Source organism: Saccostrea echinata, unplaced genomic scaffold, assembly GCF_033153115.1.
Source record: "Saccostrea echinata isolate AGI-Se365-2 ecotype Australia unplaced genomic scaffold, CSIRO_AGI_Sech_v1 ptg000004l, whole genome shotgun sequence".
Lineage (NCBI taxonomy): Eukaryota > Metazoa > Mollusca > Bivalvia > Ostreida > Ostreidae > Saccostrea > Saccostrea echinata.
The window spans coordinates 2,252,258-2,279,008 of NW_026889753.1; the positions used below are offsets into that span (position 1 = coordinate 2,252,258).

At 30.8% G+C, this 26,751-nt stretch overlaps 3 protein-coding genes across 3 annotated transcripts; 1 reads left to right on the forward strand and 2 right to left on the reverse strand.

Moving 5' to 3' along the window:
* Nucleotides 1-212: 212 nt before the first annotated feature.
* On the reverse strand, nucleotides 213-7,566 carry LOC133178990 (uncharacterized). The gene is made up of 7 exons (XM_061313659.1): nucleotides 7,437-7,566; nucleotides 2,826-2,983; nucleotides 2,515-2,601; nucleotides 1,420-1,615; nucleotides 927-1,047; nucleotides 711-810; nucleotides 213-546 (listed from the first exon to the last, which is right to left on the reverse strand). Exons 1-7 carry the CDS (start codon nucleotides 7,454-7,456, stop codon nucleotides 446-448), a joined length of 783 nt encoding a protein of 260 aa, XP_061169643.1. The 5' UTR covers nucleotides 7,457-7,566; the 3' UTR covers nucleotides 213-445.
* LOC133178994 (protein sel-1 homolog 3-like) lies at nucleotides 3,903-12,264 on the forward strand. The gene is made up of 24 exons (XM_061313663.1): nucleotides 3,903-4,015; nucleotides 4,746-5,298; nucleotides 5,377-5,503; nucleotides 5,761-5,882; nucleotides 6,647-6,762; nucleotides 6,912-6,970; nucleotides 7,109-7,241; nucleotides 7,433-7,571; nucleotides 7,681-7,892; nucleotides 8,036-8,170; nucleotides 8,255-8,372; nucleotides 8,485-8,546; nucleotides 8,628-8,747; nucleotides 8,887-9,024; nucleotides 9,111-9,173; nucleotides 9,483-9,656; nucleotides 9,751-9,875; nucleotides 10,006-10,089; nucleotides 10,396-10,486; nucleotides 10,694-10,784; nucleotides 11,165-11,271; nucleotides 11,487-11,614; nucleotides 11,752-11,854; nucleotides 12,022-12,264. Exons 1-24 carry the CDS (start codon nucleotides 3,944-3,946, stop codon nucleotides 12,130-12,132), a joined length of 3,183 nt encoding a protein of 1,060 aa, XP_061169647.1. The 5' UTR covers nucleotides 3,903-3,943; the 3' UTR covers nucleotides 12,133-12,264.
* Nucleotides 12,265-14,305: 2,041 nt separating this feature from the next.
* Nucleotides 14,306-15,465, reverse strand: LOC133179238 (uncharacterized). The gene is made up of 2 exons (XM_061314027.1): nucleotides 15,436-15,465; nucleotides 14,306-14,973 (listed from the first exon to the last, which is right to left on the reverse strand). The coding sequence occupies exons 1-2, from the start codon at nucleotides 15,463-15,465 to the stop codon at nucleotides 14,497-14,499; spliced, it is 507 nt and encodes a 168-aa protein (XP_061170011.1). The 3' UTR covers nucleotides 14,306-14,496.
* Nucleotides 15,466-26,751: the final 11,286 nt, after the last annotated feature.

The window sequence follows — 26,751 nt, forward strand, 5'->3', positions numbered from 1 at the left end:
ACCCGCGACGCAAGGATCAACTCCTTACTCCGCGACTCTAGAGCAGATGCTCTAACCACTGCGCCACGCGGGCGACGCGAAACCTTGGTAATTATATCAAGTGAAATGACAGTCTTCCGCATCATAAGCAGTATTAAGGAGAATCCTTTTCCTGTATCAGCATTCTAAATACCACATTTACAGTAGTGATGTACTCAGAAAAACGAAGTTGATATGGGTAAGCTGTAACAAACAGGTTTTATTTTGAATGAAATAATGCTATTTATATAACAACTGCTCAACAGCAAATCACTGCAAAAAATCTCTAACGCTCGTCTTACAGAAAGCATTTCAAATCTCATTGACAAATATCATTTTATAGAAAAAAATCTTTTACACAGCACATAAACTAAACGTTAAGTATAAATGCGTCGATTTTGGCTGTATACGCAGAAAGTTTTGCTTGTTAACAACAATACCGCTTGCTGTCTTCAAAATTATTAAGACTCAACAACATGGCCGCTCCAATAACTAATAACTTTTCTTGCGCCTTAATCTTCTTCAGAACTGAAAAATGCACAGACAGTCATTATATACTGTTAAGAACGAAGATGAAGAGAAAATTCAAACGTTACTTTAAAGTCTTTTTTTCAATACACATTTCAATTTATGTGTTAAAAGATTATTTTAAAGGTGGAATCGAAAACTCTTCTAGATAATAGATTACTCACATTCAATGTGAATTTTATTTTCAAGTCCTATCAACTCTTTCGAATTGTGGAATGATTTCTTAACAAGTTTAGCGACAGTTTCGTCATCCCTATCTTTGATCTATAAGACAATTATGAAAAAGAGGAAGTTATACTTCAAGTTACAGTAAAACATTTTCAATACTGACTTCGTTAAACAAGAAATTCAAACAAAGTAAACTATCCAAACAAACTTACATACACTGTGGCGTCCTTGCACCAACCGCAGTACTGGAAATAGCAGCAGTCATTTAAGAAAGTAAACAGAATTTCTCCTGTACTATCTACAATCTCAAAACTCGGTTTACAGCATGTTCGTCTGAAGAGAAATTAAATTATATATACGATGTAACATGTATCTCTTCAATATTCACTAGATTTTTTGTCATCTGAGTAAAGTTCGAACACAGTCATCTTTAGACAAGCGGATTGAATATATCTTATTGCTAATTACGTAGGAATTGGGCAGAACTTTTTAAGTAGTCGTCTTAACGACAGTTATAAATAGATAAATTCCAACCCCAAGATCAAAATTCAAGAAATCATCATGATATTTGAATTCTAAAAGGAATAGAAAAGGCGTAAAAATAATCATTTTCAATAGTTTTTTTTTTTTTTAGAGGGAAATTGTTAAGTATGGTACTTTTATGCCAGTTACATAATAGTCAAACCATTAAGGTTTAAAATTAACCTTTCTCTGACAACTCCTAGAAGTGAACGAGGCGGGTGTTTTACAATAAGTTCTGGGGTGTCACAGGAGCAAATACAGCAGCCCCTAATGGCCACCTCTCTAAGAAATCTTCCTACGTCATTGTCGCTGGCATCCTGCATACGTGTAGTTAGATCTCTCCCAGATCCAAGACACGAGCGGTATAAGCAGACAAAGGCTAGGAGAACAAAATAAACAATACATAGATCAATCAACGAATTACATTAAAACACGCAAATGAGCTAATTTTTAGGGATGAATCCGAAGTTCATTTTCAGAATAGTTCAGATATAAAGAGAACATTTTGTGAACAAGGCTTCGATATGCACTAAGATTTTGCTTTCAACCTTTTCTTGTGGTAAGACGTGTTTAAATCAAGTTCACATTTTGTTTTAACTATTATAGGATTTGCCAAAAACAAAAAGGCAAATTACTTAACTGAAATCGAAAATTTTATGATATACGGTTGGTATTTGGGTTGCCCAGGTGTTGGAATTATAAAAAGTTGAAGCCTTTAGCCAATACTTAACCAATTTAAAGTTTTAGTTTTTCTAAAGGGGAAAAAAGAAGAATTTCCAGTTCTTTAAATTTTGTTGATGAATTACATCCTCCATATTCTTTTATATATATATATATATATATATATATATATATATATATATATTCATTTGATATGTATCATTTACGCTATTTGAATAAAAGATTTTTCATCTATGACAAAATGAAGTTTGTATATATAATACTTGTAATAAACATTGTATCAGTCACATATTTCGAGTGTAGAGTGGGAACAAATTTTAAAGTTTACACAACTTTAATTAACAATGTATTAAATATTAAATACTCAAATATACATGCAAATATATACATGTATAGATATAATATTAGTATGAAAAGTTTAATATATAGATATATATACCATCCGTATGAAAACATTATTTAAAAAATTCTATGCATATGCTTAAGAAATTTATATGAATTAATGTGCTTCTTAAAATAAGACAAACATTTTCACAACTGACTTATATAAATAATTTTATGGTTAGCAATTTAATTATTGAGATATTTACGTCGTACCTTCTCTGATTTCAAATAAGAATTCCTCGGTTTCGTTTCCATTATGTACAGTGTAAGCACCTCGGCCAATACAACATGGACAAACCACTGAAAAATAGGGTTGAAAAAATAAACTAATCTGAATTTATTTGTTTATTTATAATTGGTAACTGAGAAAGTATTATAATTTTTTATTATCATATTGCAAAATACCATCATCAATGAAGAGAAATCGCTTCTTTAATTCAACTCCTAATTTGTTATTTTAAGAACAAATTTCAGGAAATTATTTTCACGTTTATAATTCTGGTATTCAAATTATTGACACCTACATCCACAAGCAGTTATTTCTTGACTTAGAATAATCCGGTCAAGATCCTCTATTGATTCCAGTCCAGTTTCAAGCTCTGTGTTGTTACCGCCATTTTCTGCCGGACTAAGTTGAGCAGACGGTTGTTTGGTTATTGTGGTGGTACCATCACTGGACACTCTGTTATAGGACATGTCAAATCATGACGCAAGGAAAGACAAAGACTAGGATTAAATTAAAGAATGCATGTCTGTTTACAATCGTCGTTTGACAACAAGCGGGAGATAACCCGTACCTTTAAAATGGTATTTTAAAAACCAACGAGATTTATGTCTTTTCTTTAAAAAAAAAATTAGCAAAATATCCATGTTTAAAGGTGAATAGTCCAGTCAATCAACATGTTACGTGTTCCACCCTAAAAAAAAATAGCAACAGAAAAATTTCTTCACCAGCAGTCTCCAACATCCTCCCATATAAGAAAATCCAATCGGGCAAAAGATAATTTTGCAATAACACGCCAGGCTGCCGTAGTCGCAGCTACGCTTGTAAACAACCACAAAAATCGATTGTTAGTGTGTTTTACAAACAAAAGAAGTTAATATAAAACAAAGATTCCTTCAAGGTATTCCAAAATACAACAAAATACACATTTTATGCCCAAGTGTATAAATAATTTCAATCCAGCCAGTTGACCAAACTGCATATGTATGGGAAGCTGTTCTAATCATCACTGTTATGTATAATTGATAATAAAACAAGTTATTTTCAATATAATTGCAGTATTAATCATGTGACAATTTTATTGAAAGCTTGTACCATGATTTTAATAAAATAAGGTCAATTAAACACTTCACAATCGAAGAATTCTGTTCTACTGTATTGAAGGATAAATGCAACAATTTCTGCTAATAAATGTTATAATAGTTTAATTTTTAAGTGGTGAAATATATAACATTTATGATTATCAGATGTTAGAATACTAAGCTGCATATCGGTACGAACATATGCCCCCTCCCCCTTTCCTTAACCTCTCTGGATGACAGACATAAAATTATATAGTCATGTTAAAGATTTTTTTCTAAATTTAAAAAGGAAGACACGAGTATAAGTTTCGTCACAATCAATAGACGCATTGCACAGATGGTCATGTCTGTGTTGGTAGTAGCCCAGCTTCTGAGTTTGTTTATATCAAATGGGAAATGTTTACAATTGGTAAGTGGTGAAAAAGGTCAATAAGATATAATCTTTATATTATTTTAAATGTATTTTTATGATACTTTCAAAAGTATGATTGATTTAAGTCTTATCGAAAGTCTTATGAATCGAAACTTTAAGAAAAAATTGTGAATTAAAATTGTTAATTTAATGATGGCGTTAAAAATAATTTATATACGTAATTATTAATTTAAAAGCTAATGTTCATTTTTATGGTTTTTTTTTTTTTTTTTTTTTTTCAACCTTTCATTGAATCTTCAGTTTTTTCACTAACTGAAGTAAAGGACTGACAAACTGTAAAGAAACAACAATCATTAATCATCATACTGAGTATGATATGTAAAGTACAACTCAACCAGTGAACAAGAATACTGTAGTATATAATGAAATAAATGATATAATGAAATTACAAAAATGATCAAAAGATCAACCCTGGGATTCATCATTTGATTGATTTGACCACGTGTTTCTATGTGTTGCTTTCTTTTCAAAGGACCAGCGTGTCACATGTTGTCATCTCTTGAACAAAGAAATCAATTATTGGACAAATGTTCTGCGTTGCAGTTATTTAAAAAAATTCTATATTGAAATCAGCGCACTACTAATAATGAGATCGGTAATAAAATTCAAAAGATTATTTTTTTCTATTATTATTAGAGAGACTTGCGATATGCGTCAAATTAATGTAATATATACGAAAGAATAATCTGTTTTTTCTTTTACACAGAATGAAGAGGGTAAAACAGAGACGTTGTCAGTTGTAGTAGATTCCAAAACACACAGACAGACTGACATTATACAGATTATAGAACCACCGAAATCAGTTCAAGATTCACAAAGACTGAAAATATCGTACCACTGCAGCGACAATAAAGTGTTTGGGATAGAAATCATTACAAACACAGAGAGTCAGGCAAAGAAAAGACTGTTCCACAGAGCCTGGAGATGTAAAAAGACTAAAGACATTAACAGAGTATTAACAGTAAAAGCGCATTTTCCAAAGAGATATGCGTTTAAACCAGATATATTTCAAAAATATTACGAATTTTTGTCGGACACTAAAATCCGTGTGTGGATTTTAGATGAATGGCAATGGCAGACGGCAAAACGCCACCACGACGCGTTTATGCGAGCTTTTGTGAAAGCTAGTTATCTTGTGGAATACCCGCCACCTTTTTCCAGACCAAGAAGAAATTTTGAAGATGTTTGTGTACCATGGAACACTCAATTACTTTTTGATATGTTCTTAAAATTGATACCGAAATGCTCACACGAAGAAGGTATGCTACATTTCACAGTCTATACATTGGTCTATCTAAGATATATTAGGCATGTAATGATAAATGTTTTTTTTGTAGATTCTGTCGAGATTATAAAGTTCCCGGCTGTGATGACTGGCCTTCCTTACGGTATTGTGAGAACCTTTCAACCTTACAAAGACCCTGAGCTAGAAAATGGGAGGCGGTTAATGCTACAGAGTCCAAGGTAAAAGTCTTATTGCTATCAATGACGATTATTTTTTCGACTTCTATAATCTATACACGAATAACAAGGTGTCTAGTCCCAAATGGAAGCTTTGTGAATTTGTATTACCCAACTCAGTTACCGATACTTATAAATCTTTTTTCATAGTTGCATGTTTAGGCGTTCAGGAAAATAAAATAGTTTTGAGCTAGTAATGCCTTATATATGCCAAATCCATTTTCACAAACAAAAATAAATGTTTTCCCTTTTCTCTTTAGTTTTACACTGTCTGTGTGGTTGTATGTGTTGGAATACTGTCGAGACGGACTATGTGGCATCATCACTCGAATAGACAAGATGTCACGTTATCTGACGCCATTGATTTTTCTGACGAAAGATGGTAATCCATCAACATATCAGTTTTAAATCTGTCATCAAAAGTGGATGGTGTAAATGTTGTTTGGTGTTTGAATGCAAGATATCTTTACATGTTGTGGAGGGGTCTTTGGTGAAATGAACGAAAGTCTTTGCCTTGTTTAGACAAAGAATCTTAAGATTCCTCAGCAAATTTGGTGAAAAATGCATATTTTATATGTTCTTGATTTTATTTTATAAATAGATTGGAACACTTTTCAAATGGACATAGAAAGATAACAACAATAATAATGAAACCGTTACGGTAGCTCAGTCGGTAGAACGCTCGCTCCGTGATCAGAAGGTCGTGAGTTCGAATCTCGGTCGTGACTGACCTAAGTCGATACAAAATAGGTGGCAACTGTTCCTTCGCCAAGTGCTCGGCACTTTGAAGTGAAAGTTGCGGGTCCTTCGGACGATACCTTAAAAAACCGAGGCCCCGTTTCACGGCAGGCGTCGGAACGATAAAGATCCCTCACTGTTCAATAGCACAGAGTGCCGAGTAAAGGTCTAAATTTAAAGCCCTTCGCCGGTACATGGTGACGTCTCAATATGAGAGAAAAATTCTTGAAGAGAACGTTAAACAACATACAATCAATCAATAATAATGAATATTATAAAGTGACAGATTTCCTAAAAAGTTTTAACAGCTTTAAACTTACATGACTCGCTAGTTTTAAATGTAAAAGTACTCAGACTACTCAGTATTGAAACGTTGAAGATTATCTTTGATCCTGTTACATACTGTAGGGAGTTTCCACATTCAGATCACCCAACCTCATGGACAAGATATAGCAGCTATCACTAATTTCAACGTACCTCTGCACCAATGGTTTAGATTCGTCTTTACTCTTGATAACCAAATGGTAATATAAAAATGAAGAAATAAATTGAATGAGACTGCAATACATTCCTGTGTCTTTTTGTTCATTCACATTATTTAAGAAAATATCATTAAATTGCTGTTTTATTCTAAAAACAATATTATTATAGGATATAATGCATAAATTTTCAGTGGACAATAACATTTCATCATGGATCGGGTTTCAATAAAACATTTGAAACATCATTCCGGTAAGTCTGAAACAAATACTGTATCAAGATGCATGTAGTTTGTTCTGTTTGATGTGGTAAAATTCCTATGAACTCAAATATCGAAAACCATCCTAGTGCAAAAATTCAAATTTCAACAAAGATATTTATTGTTTTAAGGATCCCCGGGTCAGTGTATATGAACGACACGGAGGGACTCATGGTTGTTGGAGGAATGGAAGGCATGTCCGCTTTTAGAGGTTACGTAGGTCAAGCCACATATTACAGAAATCAGATCAAACAACCTACCCAGGTAAGTTGATTCTCCATTGAGAGAATAACAGGTTAAGTAAACAGATTTTTCTGTGATGCATCTGGCAGTGATATTTTGAAATTAATAGAAATAAGTTTCGAACCTTCCCTGAGAAATTTGAGTATAAGAAAAGATGTACACATGTAATTGGGTGTAAAAACTGTTCAACTATATTTCCCTGTGTGATATAGATACCTTTTCCGGGTCCCCAACATCCAATGTTTGAGCTGCAGCTTTCTAGACGGGAGGACAAATGTCTCTCTTTCCTACAGTGGACAAAAAAGAGATTAAGAGTTTACAAACTTAGAAGACTACGTGACGAGTACAAAAGTTAGTTAGCATGAGCCATAAATATTAAAAAAATACTATTTTACGCAGAAAAAATCAAATATTTAACAAAAACTTATGCCATATATATTTGATATTTAAAATACTTTAGGGAGCTCTTTCCAATATTTTGCAACCATCCGTCAACGAACTCTGAACCAAATTTCAAGGAACGATTCCTGTTTGTATTTGGACGCCCCTGCACCCAAAAGTTACAGGATTCTGGATCAGGTCCTCAGGAGATTCCGTTTGGCCTCAGATATTAGTGACTCGAGTTTGAAGCTGATAGGTTCCAGACTATTTAAAGTTCTAAAAAAGAAAATAGTGAGTATCCCATTTGTTTCTTAATTATATTTTCATGATGTACTAAAAGAAAGTAATACAAAACATAAATAATAAAAAGCAACGCATAACTGTCAACAATAATATTTCATTTATAACTGAATTTTAATGAAGTGTTTCTTCAGGACGCTGATGTATATCGCACCGGCAGACTTTTACCAGTGTTGAAGCAAAGCGCCTGTCTGGGCGACAACGACGCAATGTTTCTCGTGGCAGTTATCCTGAACAACGGTTTTCTAGTCAAAGCCGACGAAATGCAGGTACTATAATTTTACTTCTTTCTTAAGATTTAGTATGTTTTTAAATAACATACTTCTATTAATGTATAAAACTTATGCCGACAGGCTTTGGCTTACTTAATGATGGCGGCGTTAGACAACCATAGACTGTCATTTCTGGCAATTGGAAATAAACACAAAAACGGACTGGACACATTACCATTAGATCTGGAACAAGCATACAGTAAATGTCCAGTCTCTTAATTTTTCACTTTACATTCTAATTAGTTATATTCATATATTTGTACGATTTTGTTCATTCACGTTGGCTTCAAATCTAAATATACTTTTTGTAGTGTATTTTAAGTACGTAGCTGATACGACGAGGGAGGACCGTGAAAAACATAAAGAAACCGATGTAAGATACTGGTACAAAAATTACAATTATTTTAACACTTTTGATTAATTGTACTCATATAAGAAAGAATTTATTAAACAGGTACTCACTGAATCAATACGTCTGACAGATGACGCCAATCTTCGAGAGCAGACGGACGAAGATGGGGATGTATTTCATTGGTGGATCCATCAGGCAAAGAAAGGCGTGTTTACAGCACAGGTAATCCAAAGAAATTCACATTTATATTATTACAGTTCCTGCATGAATAATTATTTGGATTTAGATAAATATAAATGTCGATAAACTTTTCGAAAGAAGAAATCTGAGGTGTTTCATTTAATTAATTTTACACTTTCAGCAACACGTTGCCCGGATGATGTTTTGGGGTACACAGGGTTTAAAACGTAATGTGCAAGCAGCTGTCGAATATTATAAGATGGGTGTTGAATCGAAAGATCCCTCTGCCATGTATGATTATGGTGTATTATTGATGAGGGTAAATATGATGGCTTTCTTATCATAATCACATTTGTAATAAAATTATCGTTTATATCTTTTTAACAAGTTGTACATATTTACTAGGGGCAAGGGATGAAGAAAAATGTATCTGAAGGTTTATCTCACATTAGAAAATCAGCAGAACAGGTAAAAGTTTTCACTGTAAACCATCTTTTCCTTTGTATTTCCTTTCTTTCAGGATTTTATCTTTTGGGCATATTTACAAGAATCTTTCGCATTATTGAGAGTTCACAAATCCTAATTGTAGTGAAATAAAACTAAAGTTAAGCTTAATTCCTTCACAGAAACAATATTGACCCTTTTGTTGTGTTTGCAGGCAAATGAAGGAATTTTGGATTTTTAAAAAAAATAATTTATCATATTCCTCAGCATTTAGTAATACTAGTATTTTAAATAAGATCTTTACCTTTAAAAATCTTCATTTGTGAAATGCAGAAAAATCCAGAAGCCTTGAATGCCCTCGGATGGTATGCGATGAACTTTGGTAGGAATTTCACTCAGGCAGCTGCATACTTTGAAGATGCATATCGCCATGGCAATCCAGATGCCGCTTTTCATCTGGGAATTCTGCATCTCCATGGGAACTACCCAAATAAAACAGCTGACCCTGTATGTAAGAATATTTGACACTTTCATTTTTTTGTCTGTAAATCCTACACTATTTAGGATATCTTTAATTTGTATTTTTTAACATCTTCTGTAGGATTTGGCGTTGCAGTATTTTAGTTATGCGGCTACAAGAAATCAGTTTGATGCGGGAATAAGCTTGGCCTATCTTCATCACAAGGGAACTCCTCGCTCCAGCAGAAACATAGAAATGGCTGTAGAGTAAGATTCAATTAAAATAATTCCCTATAATTTAAATTATGAAATCTTTCTTTTTTGCTTCACAATAGTTAAAAGAAAAAGGTACTAAACCAATTGTCATACTAGTTCAAAGGGTTTCATTTTTTTTCAGATGGGTTAGATTTATCGCAGAGAAGAATCCACATTTAGGACTAGTTCTTCGCTCTGGCCTCCATTCATACAGACATGGTGATCAGTAAGTCAAACAGTAAGGACACAAAGGTCAGATACGAAACTAAAGCACTAATATACACTAAGAAGTGTTAATATTTAAATTTTTGAACTGATTTTGTTGTCGTTACAAAGATGAAAGTGAAGCCAGGTTAAATTATTCATTTGCATTCCAACCAGAAAATATTCAAACGCCATTAAAAAATCATGTTTTCTTAAAGGAAGAAATAAGATAAAGCCACAACGTCCAAAAATGACTGTAGTGATGAAATTACTCACATATTTGCTAGACGTTTTGAACTGTAAGATATAATTGTTCACCTATTTTCAGTTTTCTCGCCATGTTGTATTATATGATGGCCGCTGAAGCTGGGATAGAAGTAGGAACTTTCAATTTAGCGTGGCTGTGTGAAGAAAATAAAGTACTCTTTAAATCGCTCTATAGCAGACTTTATTCTTAAAAATAATTTTTTTTTCAATATGAAAGAGTACAGTTTTTGTGGGTAGAATGTTCTTTTCTTTTTGCATTTTGTTCCTATTGTGATGACTATAATACTTGGTGTTTTTATTCACGGAATGAAAATTATGTATTTCAACAATCAATTTACAGTAAACAATATCATTGACAGGATGGGACTTCCTCATTTATTGAGAAAGATTGTCAGTGGAGGAACTACAATCTGTCGACGCGGAGAGAACACCATTTTGTTGATTCCTACGGTAAAACAAAACTTGTACAAAAAAGTTTGATGTAATGCACTCAATTTTGGGATTTTCCTCAAAACTTATTTTATACTACATGTATATACTATTAATATTTTAACCCGGAAATGGGTACTACATTTAAACTTAAACCCATTAAATAAATACTTAATGCGAGGATAATCATATAGTGTATTTCCAATTGCTCCATAAATAATGTTTCGCTCTGTTTATTCGTCACCTAAAATAAATGCTCTCTGGGTAAAACATTGATGTCAAGAGCGATATGAAACAAAACGAATTTAGAAATAAGCTTCCTGGTTGCTTAAAATATTTTCTTTAATAAAAAGTACTTTCGATGATATTTTGTAGAATTTGTGTAAATTGCAATTTTCCAGCTTTTCTAAAAATGGGGGATTATTATTGGTACGGCTGTGGAGGACAAAGAGACGCCGACAAAGCGGCGGAATTTTATACTCTGGCTGCGTCAAAAGGAGACCCTCAAGTACTGATTTAGCCTGCATAATTTTGGAAAAAATGTTTAATCTTTTATATCTTCGTGTTAAACCATGAAATTGAAAGAAAGTAAAACAACACTAATGTATACTCTTTTCTATGATATTATGAAAAATTTAATAATTTATAGAATTTTAAAGTACACTAACACGAGTGTTATACTAGTGCTATGAAGCTAATATAATGAATTTTATTCTGTTTAAGGGCATATTCAATCTGGCTTATATTTTCGAAGAAGGTGCTAAAATTTTTCCACACATATGGCAGAAGCTGAGAATACCAAAATACCAACAAAGTTCTAAGTTTGAAATCCTTCATCATCTTTACTCAAGGTTTGTAGGTCAAAGTAGGAAAAATAACTTCTGTTGTCCCTCTTTACTCTCTCATTTCCTGTTGCGCTATAATCTCTCGCTGAACGTTTATTTTTAGAAGATCTTATTGTAATGTGTTCTTTTTTTTGTATTTTCAGATGTCGAGATTCTCCAAAGACCGAAGCATATATACCGTGTACGGTGTCTCTGTATAGAATTTTTCTGAGAAAAAGTTGGCAAGAACATGAAACGATGATAAAGGTATTGTCCTATAAGGATTTTAAATATAATTTCCTGTAGAAGAAAAAGTTTTTCCAAAACTCATTTACTGCGTAGCAATACAAAGTTCAATACTTTTAATACTTATAAATTATAATTTTTAATGAAAAAGAAGATAAATTTACAATTCTTGTTTTTCTTCATTTCAGATAACTAGTTTTGCTGTAGTTCTGTTCTTAACCATTGGTAGTATTTATTTTTTAGTGTTTTATTTAAAAAATCATGTAAATGAACATGCTAATTATGCAGATGTTTTATAAAATGAAGAAATAAAAGGAAAAGAAATATATGAACTAGACATTGAAATTGTTTCATTTGTAATTATACTCGTACATTATCATAACGTCTGATGAAGTATGATTCATGAACGAATAAATAAAAGTATAAATTAGTTCTGGTGGGATTATTTTTTTAAATGTTGACCCTGATACTGAACTTTGATGTTCTTTGATCTCTATTTTAAAGTACCACACAGACATAAATATCCTGATTTGAATAAGGAAATGATGATGTAATTTAATGAAAACTTGGTGATGATAGAACTGCTCCTGTCAGCAGTTTTCTAGTTGTATATTATTTAAGAAAGGAATTGAAAATACAGACCGGGAATATTGCATCAGATGGTGAAATCCATGATGAGGTATTTTTCAGAAATTACATAATTTATGATATGAGAGATCTATGTTTTGACTGGACTAAAAGTATTTCTCACATTTTATAACTGATACCTGCACACTTGATAATGCTTATAACTACAAATCAATAGTTGTTTTAATATAAGGTGATGAGTAATGTCCCTTTGTTCCACTGACAAAAAGCAATTTTGCTAGCAAATTCTGGGTCAAAACAACGAGATTGAAGAGAATTACCATTCGCTTTCTAATTGTAAACTTTTGACAATTTCAAGTTATATACACATTTTTTTCTTTCAGAAGATTTTTATGATATGTATAAGTATCATTATGAATTATGAATTCATTAGAATTAATTAAACCTCAAAGTTTCTGACTGCATTTCACATTATTTGTTCAAATATTTAGCTCATAAGATATGATTCCTCACAAATACGAATAAAAACATTTGATTTAAATGCCTTGCAGTTCTTTATTCAGAACAATAAATATGAATTGGGTGACTAATTAAAGTTTTATTTGTAAAGTCTTTCTTGCATATGCCAATAAGAAATCTCAACCAAAGTTGTTTTCTTTAAAATATCCACCAAAACTGCGCATGTAAAACTCTTCGAGAAATGAAGTAATAATAATTATATAAAAAAAATTCACATAGTTCATCGTCGTCATTTTGTTTAATTTAAAACACCTGTACCAAAAAAAAAGATAATAAAATGGACTAAAAAATACTTCTCGTTATACTTTAAGAATATTTAAAAAATTTCGTTTATGTAGGAAAAGCAAAAAATCTATCCAATATGATGAGATGAGAGGTGAGATCAGATGCCATAGAGGAGTAAGCATCCCCCGTCAAACCAGATACACCCGCCGTGTGCTCTTTGTCATGACCGGGTAAACAGAGAAATCCGTAGTAAATTTGATACGAAAAAAATATACCCTAACAATTTTTATGAAAAAATGTCAGGCATTATTCGACCTTACTACAGATTGTTTTGCAAACTAAGATCTTAGTATCGACCATAGAATAAAAAGCATTTTAAGACCATTTATCTCTCCGTTTAAAAAGAGGTTTCCTGGATTATTTACTTGAAGAACATAGAACTAGTCTCTTCCAATTCTTCTTTGTAAAAATATGTTACAAACATTTTGTACAACGTTCATTGCCAGTTTGATGTTTATTGTAAACAAAGAATTGTTCTCTTAGCATTGACAAAGAAGTTTCAGATTGTTGTGGATCGTTTGTCAATTTTATTTCCTTTTTGGTTCACAGGGGAAAATTGAGTTGTTGAATGAAATATGTAGAGATAACGAACAGTATTCAAGCTCAAAAGTCCATTAAACAATATTAAAATTGATTTCTTTTTTCTTTTTTTTAAAATCACTTTTCTTTATTATTTTCTTTTAATATATATTCATTGATGTAAATATGTTGTAATTGTTGTTTTGTTTATCAAATCTCCAAATGGGGGAAATAAAGATTGAATGAACTGGATACAAAAGTAAACATACAATACACAAATAAATAAAAAAAATGATGAAATTTACATAAATTCGAATGCAAATTTTAAAATGACTTCTTCATAAACCTGAAGATGGATATGTATACACCCAGAAAGCTCTAGTTTAATGAAATTTGGAAGCTTTAGCAATTTTTAAATATAGCAACAGTTGATATAGAGGACACAAAGGATAATAAGGTAACGATTAGAATATGTTATAAGTGTTGAACATTTATTAAATATTCATCAATAAAATTAAAACAAACAACCAAGCAAAATCATGAACATAGCAAAACCTGAAAATTATGATATACGTTTAATACACAAAAGATAGGAACGCATTAAGCGTTATTTAAAATTAAAAAAAAAATGTTTATTACAATCTATGCTGCCGTTTTGAGAGTTAGTAATGCCTATGGTTAGTAGAATATTGCCATTTCTTTGTCACTGTCATTGTGCGAAGAGATTCCGACAGAAGCTGCCGCCTAGTAATCTAGACCTCCATCATCTTTGAAAGACGTTGTCGGATTTTTAAGGTAAGAAATCTAGACACACTTTCCCTGACAAGTTCATCTTCAAAATTCAGCCGAAGTTGTTTCATACATTTTAAACCCATGGGGATTTTGAACATATTTCCACCAAATTCGTTCGGAAGAATGACCGGTACAATGGTACAAGGCGTTTTCGTATACAGGGACTCCATTACAACTTGATTGCTGGAAAACCCAGGCCAATCACACTCACAAAAGTCTTTGGTCAGTAACACGAATGCCACAGAAGAAGTTTGGAATGCCTCGTTTATACTTGAGATTCTAGGGTCATCAAACAGAGCAATCTGGAAACAATTTTCATCCCGGAGGATGTCTCTTTTTAAACTTGATAAAAAATTTAGGGCTTTGTCTTTGTCATTTGGACTATAGACAATTATTGCATCGTAAAGTTTTTCGCCAAAAATTGGTTCACTTTTGCCCTAAAATACAGGAAAAATAAATTAAACCTCTATATGATATATACATAATTATGTATATGCAATCAGTTCAGAAAAAAATTCTGAGAATGAGGAATCGAAATTAAATTATTGCCATTTTTTAACTATAGAAACAAAATTCTTTTATTATGTATATGTAGAAAATGTGTCCGACACGAAGTAAGAAAAAAAAATAGACTTAAATTATTGCATTTGATTTACATCGTGCATAAAAAAATTTAAAAAAAAAATTTAAAAGATTATTTAATAGAAATTTAGGCAATATTAACCACTAAAAAAGCAGCAAAAATATTATACTTGCCATGATGTCTTCTCTCTTCAATTGAAATAATTTAATAGGTAAAAATTGCGACGCGGACTAATTTTTATCGGAACTGAAGCCACGGAAATGCGTATTCTGGGGTCCTATTTTTAGCTACAAAATCCCCTATTGAAAATAGATGCCTTAGCCTGTTTGAAGCAGGCAGGCAGCATACAGTTCAAGTTCGAAAAAAAACGTAGTTTTTGAATAGGAAGAGTAAAGTGAAATAAGTATTTTTCTGTTTTCCATTCATTGTGAAAAACTTCAACTTTTTGAAATGTGATCAAGATCTATAAAGATAGTTAGATACTAATAATAATCGGTACAACGTGGTGTGAACTGAATATGGCATTCAATGCAGTGGATTTTAATATTACCCTAGAATCTCTGTAAAGATAAATTAAAGCGAGGATTCACTTTTGAGCATCAAAAGAGACACGAATATGTCAGAAGTTTCTCCCCACAGTTGATTGAAATCATTTCACTGATCAATATTGAAGAGAAGAAAGAGAAGGTAACTCTTCCCGTTGTTTTATTTCTTCTTTCGTTTTGCTGAATTAAATTTTCGGAGCTAAAAATAGATTGTGTGAAATGAAAATTTTAGATTCCAGGCAAACCCAAAATTATTAAATAATGTATTGGGTGTAAAATTTTCTATAATGTTGATTGTACTGCACCAGTCCTATTGATTTGATACGGACATAAGAAAAATAAATAAATAAATAAATAAATAAATAAAATGAAGGGGAAAAATAACAATACAGTTATTAGATTAAAAAATACGTTTCAGATTTTCATTTTTTCAGCTGTACTATTCGAAAAATGTTCAAAAATGTTCAAAAAATGTACTTTTAATTTTGCACGATATGATATGCTATCTTTTTGGAATCTCTTAAAAAGATTCATAACATTTTTTTTATTATCCTTTATCAAATATAATCATTATATTATTAAGTACGTTGAAAGTTTTTCTGATTAGAATTTAAAGTTTTAGGTTTAACAAGTATTTCAAATTCAAATTTGGGATTTTTATTCAAATTATCTTTTTTTATTCACAAAAGAATAAAATTAGAAATTGTTGTTCATGGAGTTACTGTTCGTAAATTCAAAAAAAAAAAAAAAACAAAAAAAAAAAAAAAACAACTGAAATCCTGAGCCCATGCACATATATTTGAATATAATATTTTATCTTTTTTTTAAAAAAAAAAAAAAATTTTTTTAAATTTTTTTTTTATAAGTATTGATTTAAAAAAAGAAAGTTGAAATTTAACGATTTCTTTGATCACTTCCGTTTTTTTTTTTTACAATATACTTAATAGGCAATTCAATTCCGTTTCCATGTCTTAAATCAAATCAACTATTTAAAACTTCCGGTTTTAAATGATAATAAATAAATATTGTTGTATGACACAACTACCTTAGGCGAATTAGTATAATGTATTTTCTTAGAATGCCACTTTTTACTTCACTGTACTTCATATTCAAATCTTAGCACAATCTTTTTTACCAGTATTGTATTTAACCCAAATCAAATAAATCAAATTTCCTTCCAAACCGCAAAAATTCCTCACATACAATCTAAAATATATAATATCAAATAAACGCAATGCATAATACCACTGTATTTTTATTGAATGTTATATTGTTAAAAGTGACATAAAATTGACATATAGGCCCGATGGGCGGGATGTTTAAATTCCTATTATATGTATATTTACTGTTGTGATTGTACATAGCAGATGTCACTGTAATAAATCATTTACTTACTTATACTTACCTTTTTAAAAAATATATTTAGATGGTATAAATTACTGAAAATAGTGAATAGAATAATGGCGATTACAATAAATATCCCACTTATTTTAATGTGTGCATGTATAGATGGATGAATGATGTTAGTTTGGTATTTTAGATTGAGCTGACAAAATGACAACACTGCACAATATATCAACATACCTTTATTTATACGGCAAACGATACAAACCTTTTCTTTTTACAAAGACCCTGCTGCTAACTGACCTAGAGGTTAAGTATACAATCTAACTCAAGTTTAATATTTTCATTTTTGCAGGTTATTCTAAATTTGGTGTTTTCCCATTTTGCACACATTTGTTAATTAGGCATAAAACAATAAGTGTAATTTTTTTGGATAACAATTATAGTCTGTTTTGTGTGATTTACCAATTTTTTTTTTTAAACTATTGTATTATTTAAAAAAATTGTACATATAATGTCCCCTTTTTATAGATACTTAAAAGACGTCCCCTGAGGTATTCTACTAAGCTTTACCACATATAAGTGGATTTATTGAAAAAAATAACTCGACAGTTCAAACTAAGACAAATGAAAGCTGAGAATTGAGAATTCATTTCTTAATTTAATCTATATTATATATATATATATATATATATATATATATATATATATATATATATATATATATATATATATATATATATATATATATATATATATATATATATAGAATGAAATTAATAAATCAAAGACAAAATAATTGATTAAAAATAACGATTTCATATTATATATTTAATGTATGGAATGGCGGCAAAGTGGGAAGCTGAAAAAATGGAATAATTACAGAATCATAATGATGATTTTCTATTTTACAAAAATAATTATCTTGTTTTAAATTAGCTGCAAGATATAAATAAGTATGACATTGCTTTTTGTTTTCATTTTCCCCTATTCAACGATTATAATATGAACTATAGAAATTAATTTTCTGACTACTTGCACCATTCCCGTTTCACACACAATTTTCCTACACTTTTTCAATTTTCAATAGTGTGCAAAACGCTAATAATCCTTATATTTATATCCTTTGATCATAATTATTATTACATGTATTTCAGCTTTGAAAATAAAGAAGATAATTTTTAGCTGAGTACTGCTAACTAGGCACAACGGAGTTAAAAAAAGTTGCTGTTACGGCATAAATCTGGATATAACAAAAGATATTTTCATTCGATTAGGAATTTTATTTAAAAGATTTGGCATACTTTGCAGTATTATTCATATAACCATTTCGCTATTTGAATACATGATGTACCATGTGTTTTGAAATTTTGAAATTTCTGAGAAATAACATAATTTTATTGACTGGGAAATTGTTAGCCTGTATTTTAATTTCATTATCTAGAAGAATTCTCGGAATTTTAATGATATTTTGTACACTGTTACAAACCACAAAATTCTTGTATTCAGCATATACTTACAATCCATTACTTACAGTAAACCCAATCCCAGTTGTAAAGTTTATAGACAATAAAAATGTTCAAACCACAGTAAACCCAATTCACAATGTCACTGTATTTTTTTTTAATTGAATGTTATATTGTTAAAAGTGACATACAGGCCCGATGAAGCGGGTGTTTGAATTCCTATTATGTGTATTAATGTTACGATTGTACATAACACATGTCACTAAAATAAACCATTAATTACTTTATAAAAATAAGTCGCTTAATATTAATCACGAGATTTCAGGTATTGACATGTCTCTATATTTATTGTCGGTCTGTTATTTTGTAACATGAGGTTTGCATTTTAAACTTTGATGTGATTTGTAAAAGTATGTTAAAGTGTCACTAAATGATTTTTAGATGCTGTTTTATTGGGTTTTGATAAATTGGATTAAAAATTGGTATACTATATTTTTTATGTATAAAACTGCAGATTAAGTACTTATTTTATGTGATTTTTATCAGAATTTTTTTTTTTATGAATTTCCAGATTCATAATTATAATTGATGATTTGTTAAAAGTCATGCATTGTTTCATCTTTACTGAAAGAGTAGAAATAGAAATCCTCGCAAATGACTGGTGTAAGGTGTTTTATGAAATAAAGATTGCAAACCAACAGCAATCTAACTGAAAACAAATTCTTAAAGTTTTAAATGTGATTAGTCAAGTTAAGCCACCGCAATATACTTAATAACACCTTCTCTAAACAAAAAGTATAATTTGGAATTTATTCCCCAATACCCGTTACAACAATAAGAAAAAAGAACAGCTCATCTTATAGGTTCATTAGACGTTTCAAGAATTTTGAAGTTTTTTGGGGGGTTAAATGTAAATGTGAAGCATGTTAAAATAAAAAAAACATTCTTCAAAACGCAAACAACCTGTAAATTTTCAGTTATCTTAACTGAAACAGAATGATAAACAATGGAAATTTACATCTTGAAGGAAAATTTCCAGCGCCATTGAAGTGATGCATGTAAAAATGTATTGTGTATGTTATTTTGTGACATGAAGTTTGCATTTTGAACTTTAATATGATTTGTTAAAATTAATGATTTTTTTTTGTGGGGATGGGGGATTTTTTACTGTATGTTGCTTGATTACGATGTGTTATGATGCTGTTTGAATAAAACCGCATTCAATATTTTGTTTTAAGTTTTTAATAAAGAACAATCAGAAGTTGGGATTTCTATGTAAAACAAACACAAATGACTAATAGTCCCCTTCACTCAAATGAAACTCATTTGATGAATAATGAACATAAATGCTGAAAAAGCTGGTGTGGCCCCAAATTAAGCATATGGCAATTTAAAACTACAATGAAGATAGTCATATAATAACAATGTACATATATTTAACAATTTGTAATCACTGAAGTTGCATTTATTGCACAAAATCTGAGGTTGCTTCAAACTATATAATTCAACAATTAATAAGTTGACATATTATGTACTTAATGTTCCTTAAATTGTGTAGAAGATAGATGTGACTTTCTAGTGCATTGTACTTCATCAAATTTTAGATCTTTTTTTTTTTTACCAATAGTATTGGATAAAACATCATTGTCAGATTAAGACAATACCAAATTTCTTGTAGTAAATTTTCATATTAGGCAAATCGCGAAATTTTTCTACTCAGCATAAGTTACAGTCTATAATATATAGTAAACGATATGCATAATACCCAATGTACATAGCAAACATGCTTGTCTTAAATTATATATTTTTAAAAGTGACATATGGGCCGGATTGACCGGTTGTTTAAATTCCCAATGTAAAATTTATTATATATGATATAACACATGTCAATATAATAAACAAATAACTTACTCCACATGGATAATTTTAAATGTTTCTTACCTGCATGTTTTCAATAATTACTGTATGAAAATACAAACCATACAGTATTTAGGGAGGAAAAAAAGTGTTCTTGTTAATAAATAATCATACGTAAGACATAACCCCCCCCCCCCCCGGTAAAGAAAGAACAATTATGGAAAGGATTTCATTTAAATTTCCTTCATTATCAGTTGCAAAGTAATAATGATCGTAAAAGTGTATTGATACAAGAATAAACACTCTCAGCTGTAAAATTTTAAGATACATTTGAATTTAGGTGATGGCATCTATGAATTCAATTCGTTAAAATAATTTTCAATATATCTTATATGGTTGGAAGTATATATTGCTAGAGTTTCTAAAGTTAGAGATATCGTTTCGTTATTCGGATCTGTCTAATAAACTGCAATTCGATAGATACATTGTTTTTTTTTTCTTTTCTATTTTTGATACTTGTTATTTCTTCTTGTGATTTTTCTGCTGTATTTGATAGGTTGAGGTATCTCATATTTATCTGCAGTTATATTGGATAACTAATTTTGTTACCCGAAAAATAATGGTAAAATTATCTTTTACATTAAAAATGAAAGTAGGAATTAATTTCTGAAAAACAAACCAGATGTGCTACTGTAGTTTCAAGAAATCAAGAAAAGGCCATAGAATGCAATAATGAAAGACTCTGTCGCCTCTAAAAATAGATATTCATAAAATGAAAATAACCATCTTATAGTATAAAGTCAATGCTCACTTGTTATCCTTGATAATGTTATAAACTGACAAAAGTAACATGAAAGCAGTAGTTGAAAATGCTATATCATCAGATATCTCCAGGATCATATTCATTTATTCCAAAGAAGACCAGGATGAGGCTAACGAATTTCTGGAACATTTTCAAGGCATCGTTCTTACATCAGAAAGAAACTTTGAAGTAACATTTACAACGCTTGATGAAGAATTATTAGACAAATCATTTGAACAGTATAAATTTGCTTTTCTATTCCTTACAAAGTCATTCTGTGAAGATTTATGGCCAAAAATGTCATCGAAAGATTTTGTCAGAAATTTGTTGTACGGAATGGATTGTAATTGTATTCTGACACCAATATTTACAAAGACAAGGAAAACAGCCCATTTTAAGATTCCTTTGGGATTGAACACCTTGAAAGGACTCAGATACTGTGACAGAGACGAATTTTACAAAACCTCTGTACTTAGGTTATTTAAATGAACAAAAATATTATAATTGACAAATGGAGATTCACTGACTTTTGACATTGAAATAAAGGTTTTGGGTCAATTTTATTAAAAGTTTGTTAATGAAGAGTTCACCCCTGGTCTGTCATAAGTTTTATATATGCATCGTAACTTTGACATTTACATAATTTTTTTCTCCTAAAGGAATTTTATTTTGACTTTGAAGTGTCAATTGATGCAGACCAAAAGATGATTTAATTTCACACACTTTTTCTGTATTCAACGTCAAAGAAGTTTTTCTATCATTTTAAATGATCTTCAATATTCCAGTTATCCCTATAATCATTCAAAGAAAGCCACAATTTTATCTGAAAAGTGTTTTTGTTTATTTATGATTTAATTTAGATTTATTTCATATATGATTGGAACAAATGTTTAACATTTTGGTTGTTATGTTTGCAAAAGTTTATGCTTTTATGGATATAAATTGATGTTTATTATGCGATTATGTTTTTTACATCTTTTAGATATCTCTGATTAATAATTAGTAAGATTTTGATGTAAGTTATCCATGCTGCCCCCTCCCTCCCCATAAGAAGGTTTTTAAATTTTTTTTATTCAATTAGCATCACTCGAGTTTTGAGCGGGCCTGTGCACTTTTCATCTTTCTAGAAGAGAGAGAATTTCCTTGCTGAGGGCTTCTTTTTAGGGCATTTACTCATGATATTCATTTTTTTGATGAAATGAATATATTGTGTTGTGAGTAGTAGATCGTCAATTTATTATCATCAAGGGCGATTAATTGTCATAAAAAACATTGTAATTCCAATTAAATTTTAATATAACAAATCATCGAACAGTGTTCATGTTTTAGATATGACATTATTATTATTCAATTGTATTACATGTATATGACATTACAGAAAAATGTTGAATAAGAATCAATTTTCGGTCAATGTAGTTCTTACGTATTTAAAAATGCTTTCAAGGCTTTGAACTTAGTACCTTTGCGATGTGTTTAAACCCTAGACTGAAATTATCAGTTTAAATATAATATTCATGCTTATTTGTGTAACAATACAACATCAATTCATAAAAAATGACAAACCAAATGTTTAAAAATATGATATATGCTACATAGTATGTTAAATTATATAAAATATACATAGCTGATGAGTCATGAATGGATATACATGTACATATGATGGAAATATTAAAGTCATATACTTGTATGGCGTATTTTTTTTTTTATAAGTTCAGACTAACTTAACTTAAAAAGATCTTTCTATTTGTTTTATTACTTTATATAAAGATAGGACTTTCCTGTAAATTACACAATTTAAACAATCACGTTTCAAAAATATTAGAAATTTAAAACAATTACCGATTTATTTACCGACTCCGCATTTAAATATCAGACACAGTAATTATGGAAACATGAGATTATTCAAGTTCAAATTGCGTGAAAATTTTAATTTGAACGTAAATAACATATATCATGTTTGTCTACACTCATTCTCGTGTTCTTTGTCACCATTCACGGTAGCTCACTCGGTGGTAGCTCACTCGGTAGAGCGCTCGCTCCGTGATCGGAAGGTCGTGAGTTCGAATCTCGGGCGCGACTGACCTAAGTCGATAAAAATAGGTAGCAATTGTTGCTTCGCAATGCGTTCGGCACTTTGAAGTGAAAGTTGCGGGTCCTTCGGATGAGACCTTGAAAACCGAGGCCCGTGTCACAGTATGCGTTGGCACGATAAAGATCCCTTACTGCTCAATGGCCCTGAGTGCCGAGTAAAGGTCAAAATTTGAAGCCCTTCACCGGTACATGGTGACGTATATATATGAGTGAAAACTTCTCGAATGGGACGTAAAACAACATAAAATCAATCAATCTCGTGTTTTTAATTTTTAGCTCAGATACGCCATTTATAGCTTTAATAAACAATGAAAAAGTAAGGTTTTTGGTAAGATTAAAAAAAGTTGCCGTGTTCAAATTGATAAAACTATTTGGTTATGTTAGAGTTATATATTCAATAATCTCTATTTCTGTAATTCCTGTATTACCACAGAAGGTTTTCATTTTTATTGACGCGAAAGATATAATATACTTTTATCAATTTAATGTACATTCAATATTTTTGAATCGTATAAATCAAAAGTTGAAGAAGATAAAAATTCAGTTATAATTTTAAATATTTGGAAAGTTTAAATGCCTGAACAATGTTTGCTGATTGAAAATAAGGTTATGATGTGTATGTTTTTGAAGGTTTTGAAAACCGATGAATTAGAGTTACGATTCGCTCGTTAATAAAGCATACATGTTTCTAATCCTGGATCACAGGAAAGTGCAGTGCTTATAAATAGTTTACTTCCCATTCCCAGGAATAATTCTATTTTCAGTTTGAATGCTCTCAGTAGGTTCATTGGAAGTTACTGGTAAAGGACGGACATTTTATAATTCAAGTAAAAATTATAATAATAAAAAATGAAAAAATGAGAATTTTGAAATGCATAGGATTTTACCAATTAATTTTAAAGCAATATGAGCGGCAACTTTGATGTCGAAAATTTTTGTTGCAATATTGTAATTAACTTTTTCAATGACAGGAAAAAAGAACAGTTATAAACTTCTGTTGTTCATATTTGCGATGGAAGAAGTATTTATAAGCTTTGATAGAAGCAAAGTTACATTAATTTATTGTCCTGTACAATATTGATTTCTTATATAATGCTATACATTCCATTGCACAAAAATTCTTTCTTTTGAAAAAGATTTAATACTTTATTTAGTCTAATTGGTCACAAAGGTTTAAATTACATACAGATTTATCATAGCAGCACAATTTAAAAATAAAATTTTCAAAAATGCAGCTCATATTGCTTTAAAGACTGTTTGGAATTCATAAAAAGGTTCTTTCTAATATGTATTTTATTGGATATTGACAACAGCTTGATTGGTGTTCTGTAAACCTAGGAAAAATGACAAACAACATTATGAAAGCACTAATTGCACGTAGTAAGAGTCGAGTTTTGTGACCAATGATGATATAAAATCCATCGGTTAAATAGTTATTTGAAGTGGACACGTTTATATACATATACATATCAACGCCATTTTTATTAAACTTATATACATTGTACATGTACAGTATTCACTTACATGTATGCTACTTATACTCAGGTTATGAGCTTGTTTTGAAATGAGTACGAATTTGATTTTTAAAAAATAGATTATTGATTAAAAGAGACCCAGGGAATAGGCAAATTTCAAGAACTCTGAGAAGTGATCGTTTCTTAGTCTAGAGGAAATCAAAAGTTTGCCAATTCTGTTATTGATACAATATGTCGTATATTCAAAATGCCAACAAATGAAAAGAGGAAACAACTAAAGAAAATTAAACTAGATAAGAAGCTAGGTTGTCTGAGCTAACCGAATTTCCAACCGAATGCAAAAATGCAACATAAATTTAAAAAAAAAAACTTCGTGCACTTGCCCACGGTTTGCCAGTCTTTTCGTTTATCGAGAAAGACTTATGATTGATTTGATAGACTTGCTACCCTAGGCAGACTTACGATTCGTTGAGAAACGACTGTGCTTTCAGATCCTGAATGGATATGACGGAAACATTAAAAGAAATATTTTTGGTCAGATTAAAAAGGACTTATTTGTCCAGAGTCATTGACCTGAAACACATAATAAACTTTTATTTATGTAATGTGCATTATATATATTTTTGAATCATAATGTTCATATTTAGATATTTTGAAAGTCTGATTGCCCGAAGAACAATAATTGCTGATTAAAAATGTAAGGTTGTAGTATTTTTTTTTTTCAATAGCGATGAATTAGTTACAATTGAAATAAAATATACATGTTAATAATCATTGATCGGAAATGCAGTGCTTGTGGTTTCCACTAGATATTCTATTTTCATTCTGAATGTTTTCAAAAGGTTAATTTGTAGTTTATGGTAAAGGATGACATTTATTAATCCAAGCAAATAGGAAACAAATCTGAGTTAGCCCTATTTTGAATTTTGCAGTGCATAAGGTTTTAACAATTATTTTTAGTTCTTTTTACCTATTGTATTGAATATTGACGAAATATTCAGTAGGTGATCGAAATATTTTTGTTTTCTCTTCAAATATTTTTCGATAAATTGGAACGCCACTAATCACCTTCAGAAGGCCTCTATTCGGCAACTGGGCAGGTAGGGAGTTTGTGCCACTATCTACTGCTACAAGACCTCGATTTATAGGATCTCATCTAAACGACTGGTCTCTACGTTCCTTGGTGGATTTGAACTCGCGACGTAAGGATCAACTCTTTACTCTGCGATTCTTACCACTGCGTCACGCTCTTAAATGTAAAGTACATGAAAAAAGAACATTACGAATCTACAAAAGCCGAGTTTTGTGACAACTGATGATTTTAAAATGGGCACGTTTATATCAAAGACTCAACACCATTTTAAACTAATGAACTTGATTTGTACAGTCTTCACAACAAAGTCGTCTATGAATACTGACGGAGAGAATCAGAACTCTGAGGATGTTCTGTAGTCTAGAGGAAACCTCAGCACTTCGTCACAACTCTGTTACTACAATTTATCACATATTTAATATGCTAAGGGTATTATAATGAAAGTGCAATTAAAAGAAAACTAATAAAGAAGGTTGTCTAATTAGCAATGTATATTTAGTCGACATGGCCGTAGGAACCGGGGGGGGGGGGCACGGGGGGGCCGTGCCCCCCCAATAATTTTGCCGATATATAGATTACTATAGTAAACATAGATACTATCAGCTTGTGCCCCCTCAATAAAACCGCCTGATGACCTTCTTTTTTTTTTTTTTTTTTTTTTGCTTGTCAAAAAATTTTTGGTAGTGCCCCCTCAACTGTCAACTGAAAAATGTTTGGCTGTGCCCCCCCAAACTGAAATTGCTTCCTACGGGCCTGGTCGAATAAGTTGATACCTTTGAAATGCTATGTGCATTAACAAAACAACTGTTCCGTCAGTCTGCTTACAGCATTGCGCAACCACATGCATCGCAAGTCTGCGTAAGGTAGTAAGTCTATAAAAACAATCGTAAGTCTTTCTCAATAAGTGTATAAAAAGGACGCCATGAAAAGAAGCATTTATTCTTAGACGAAGTTACAAG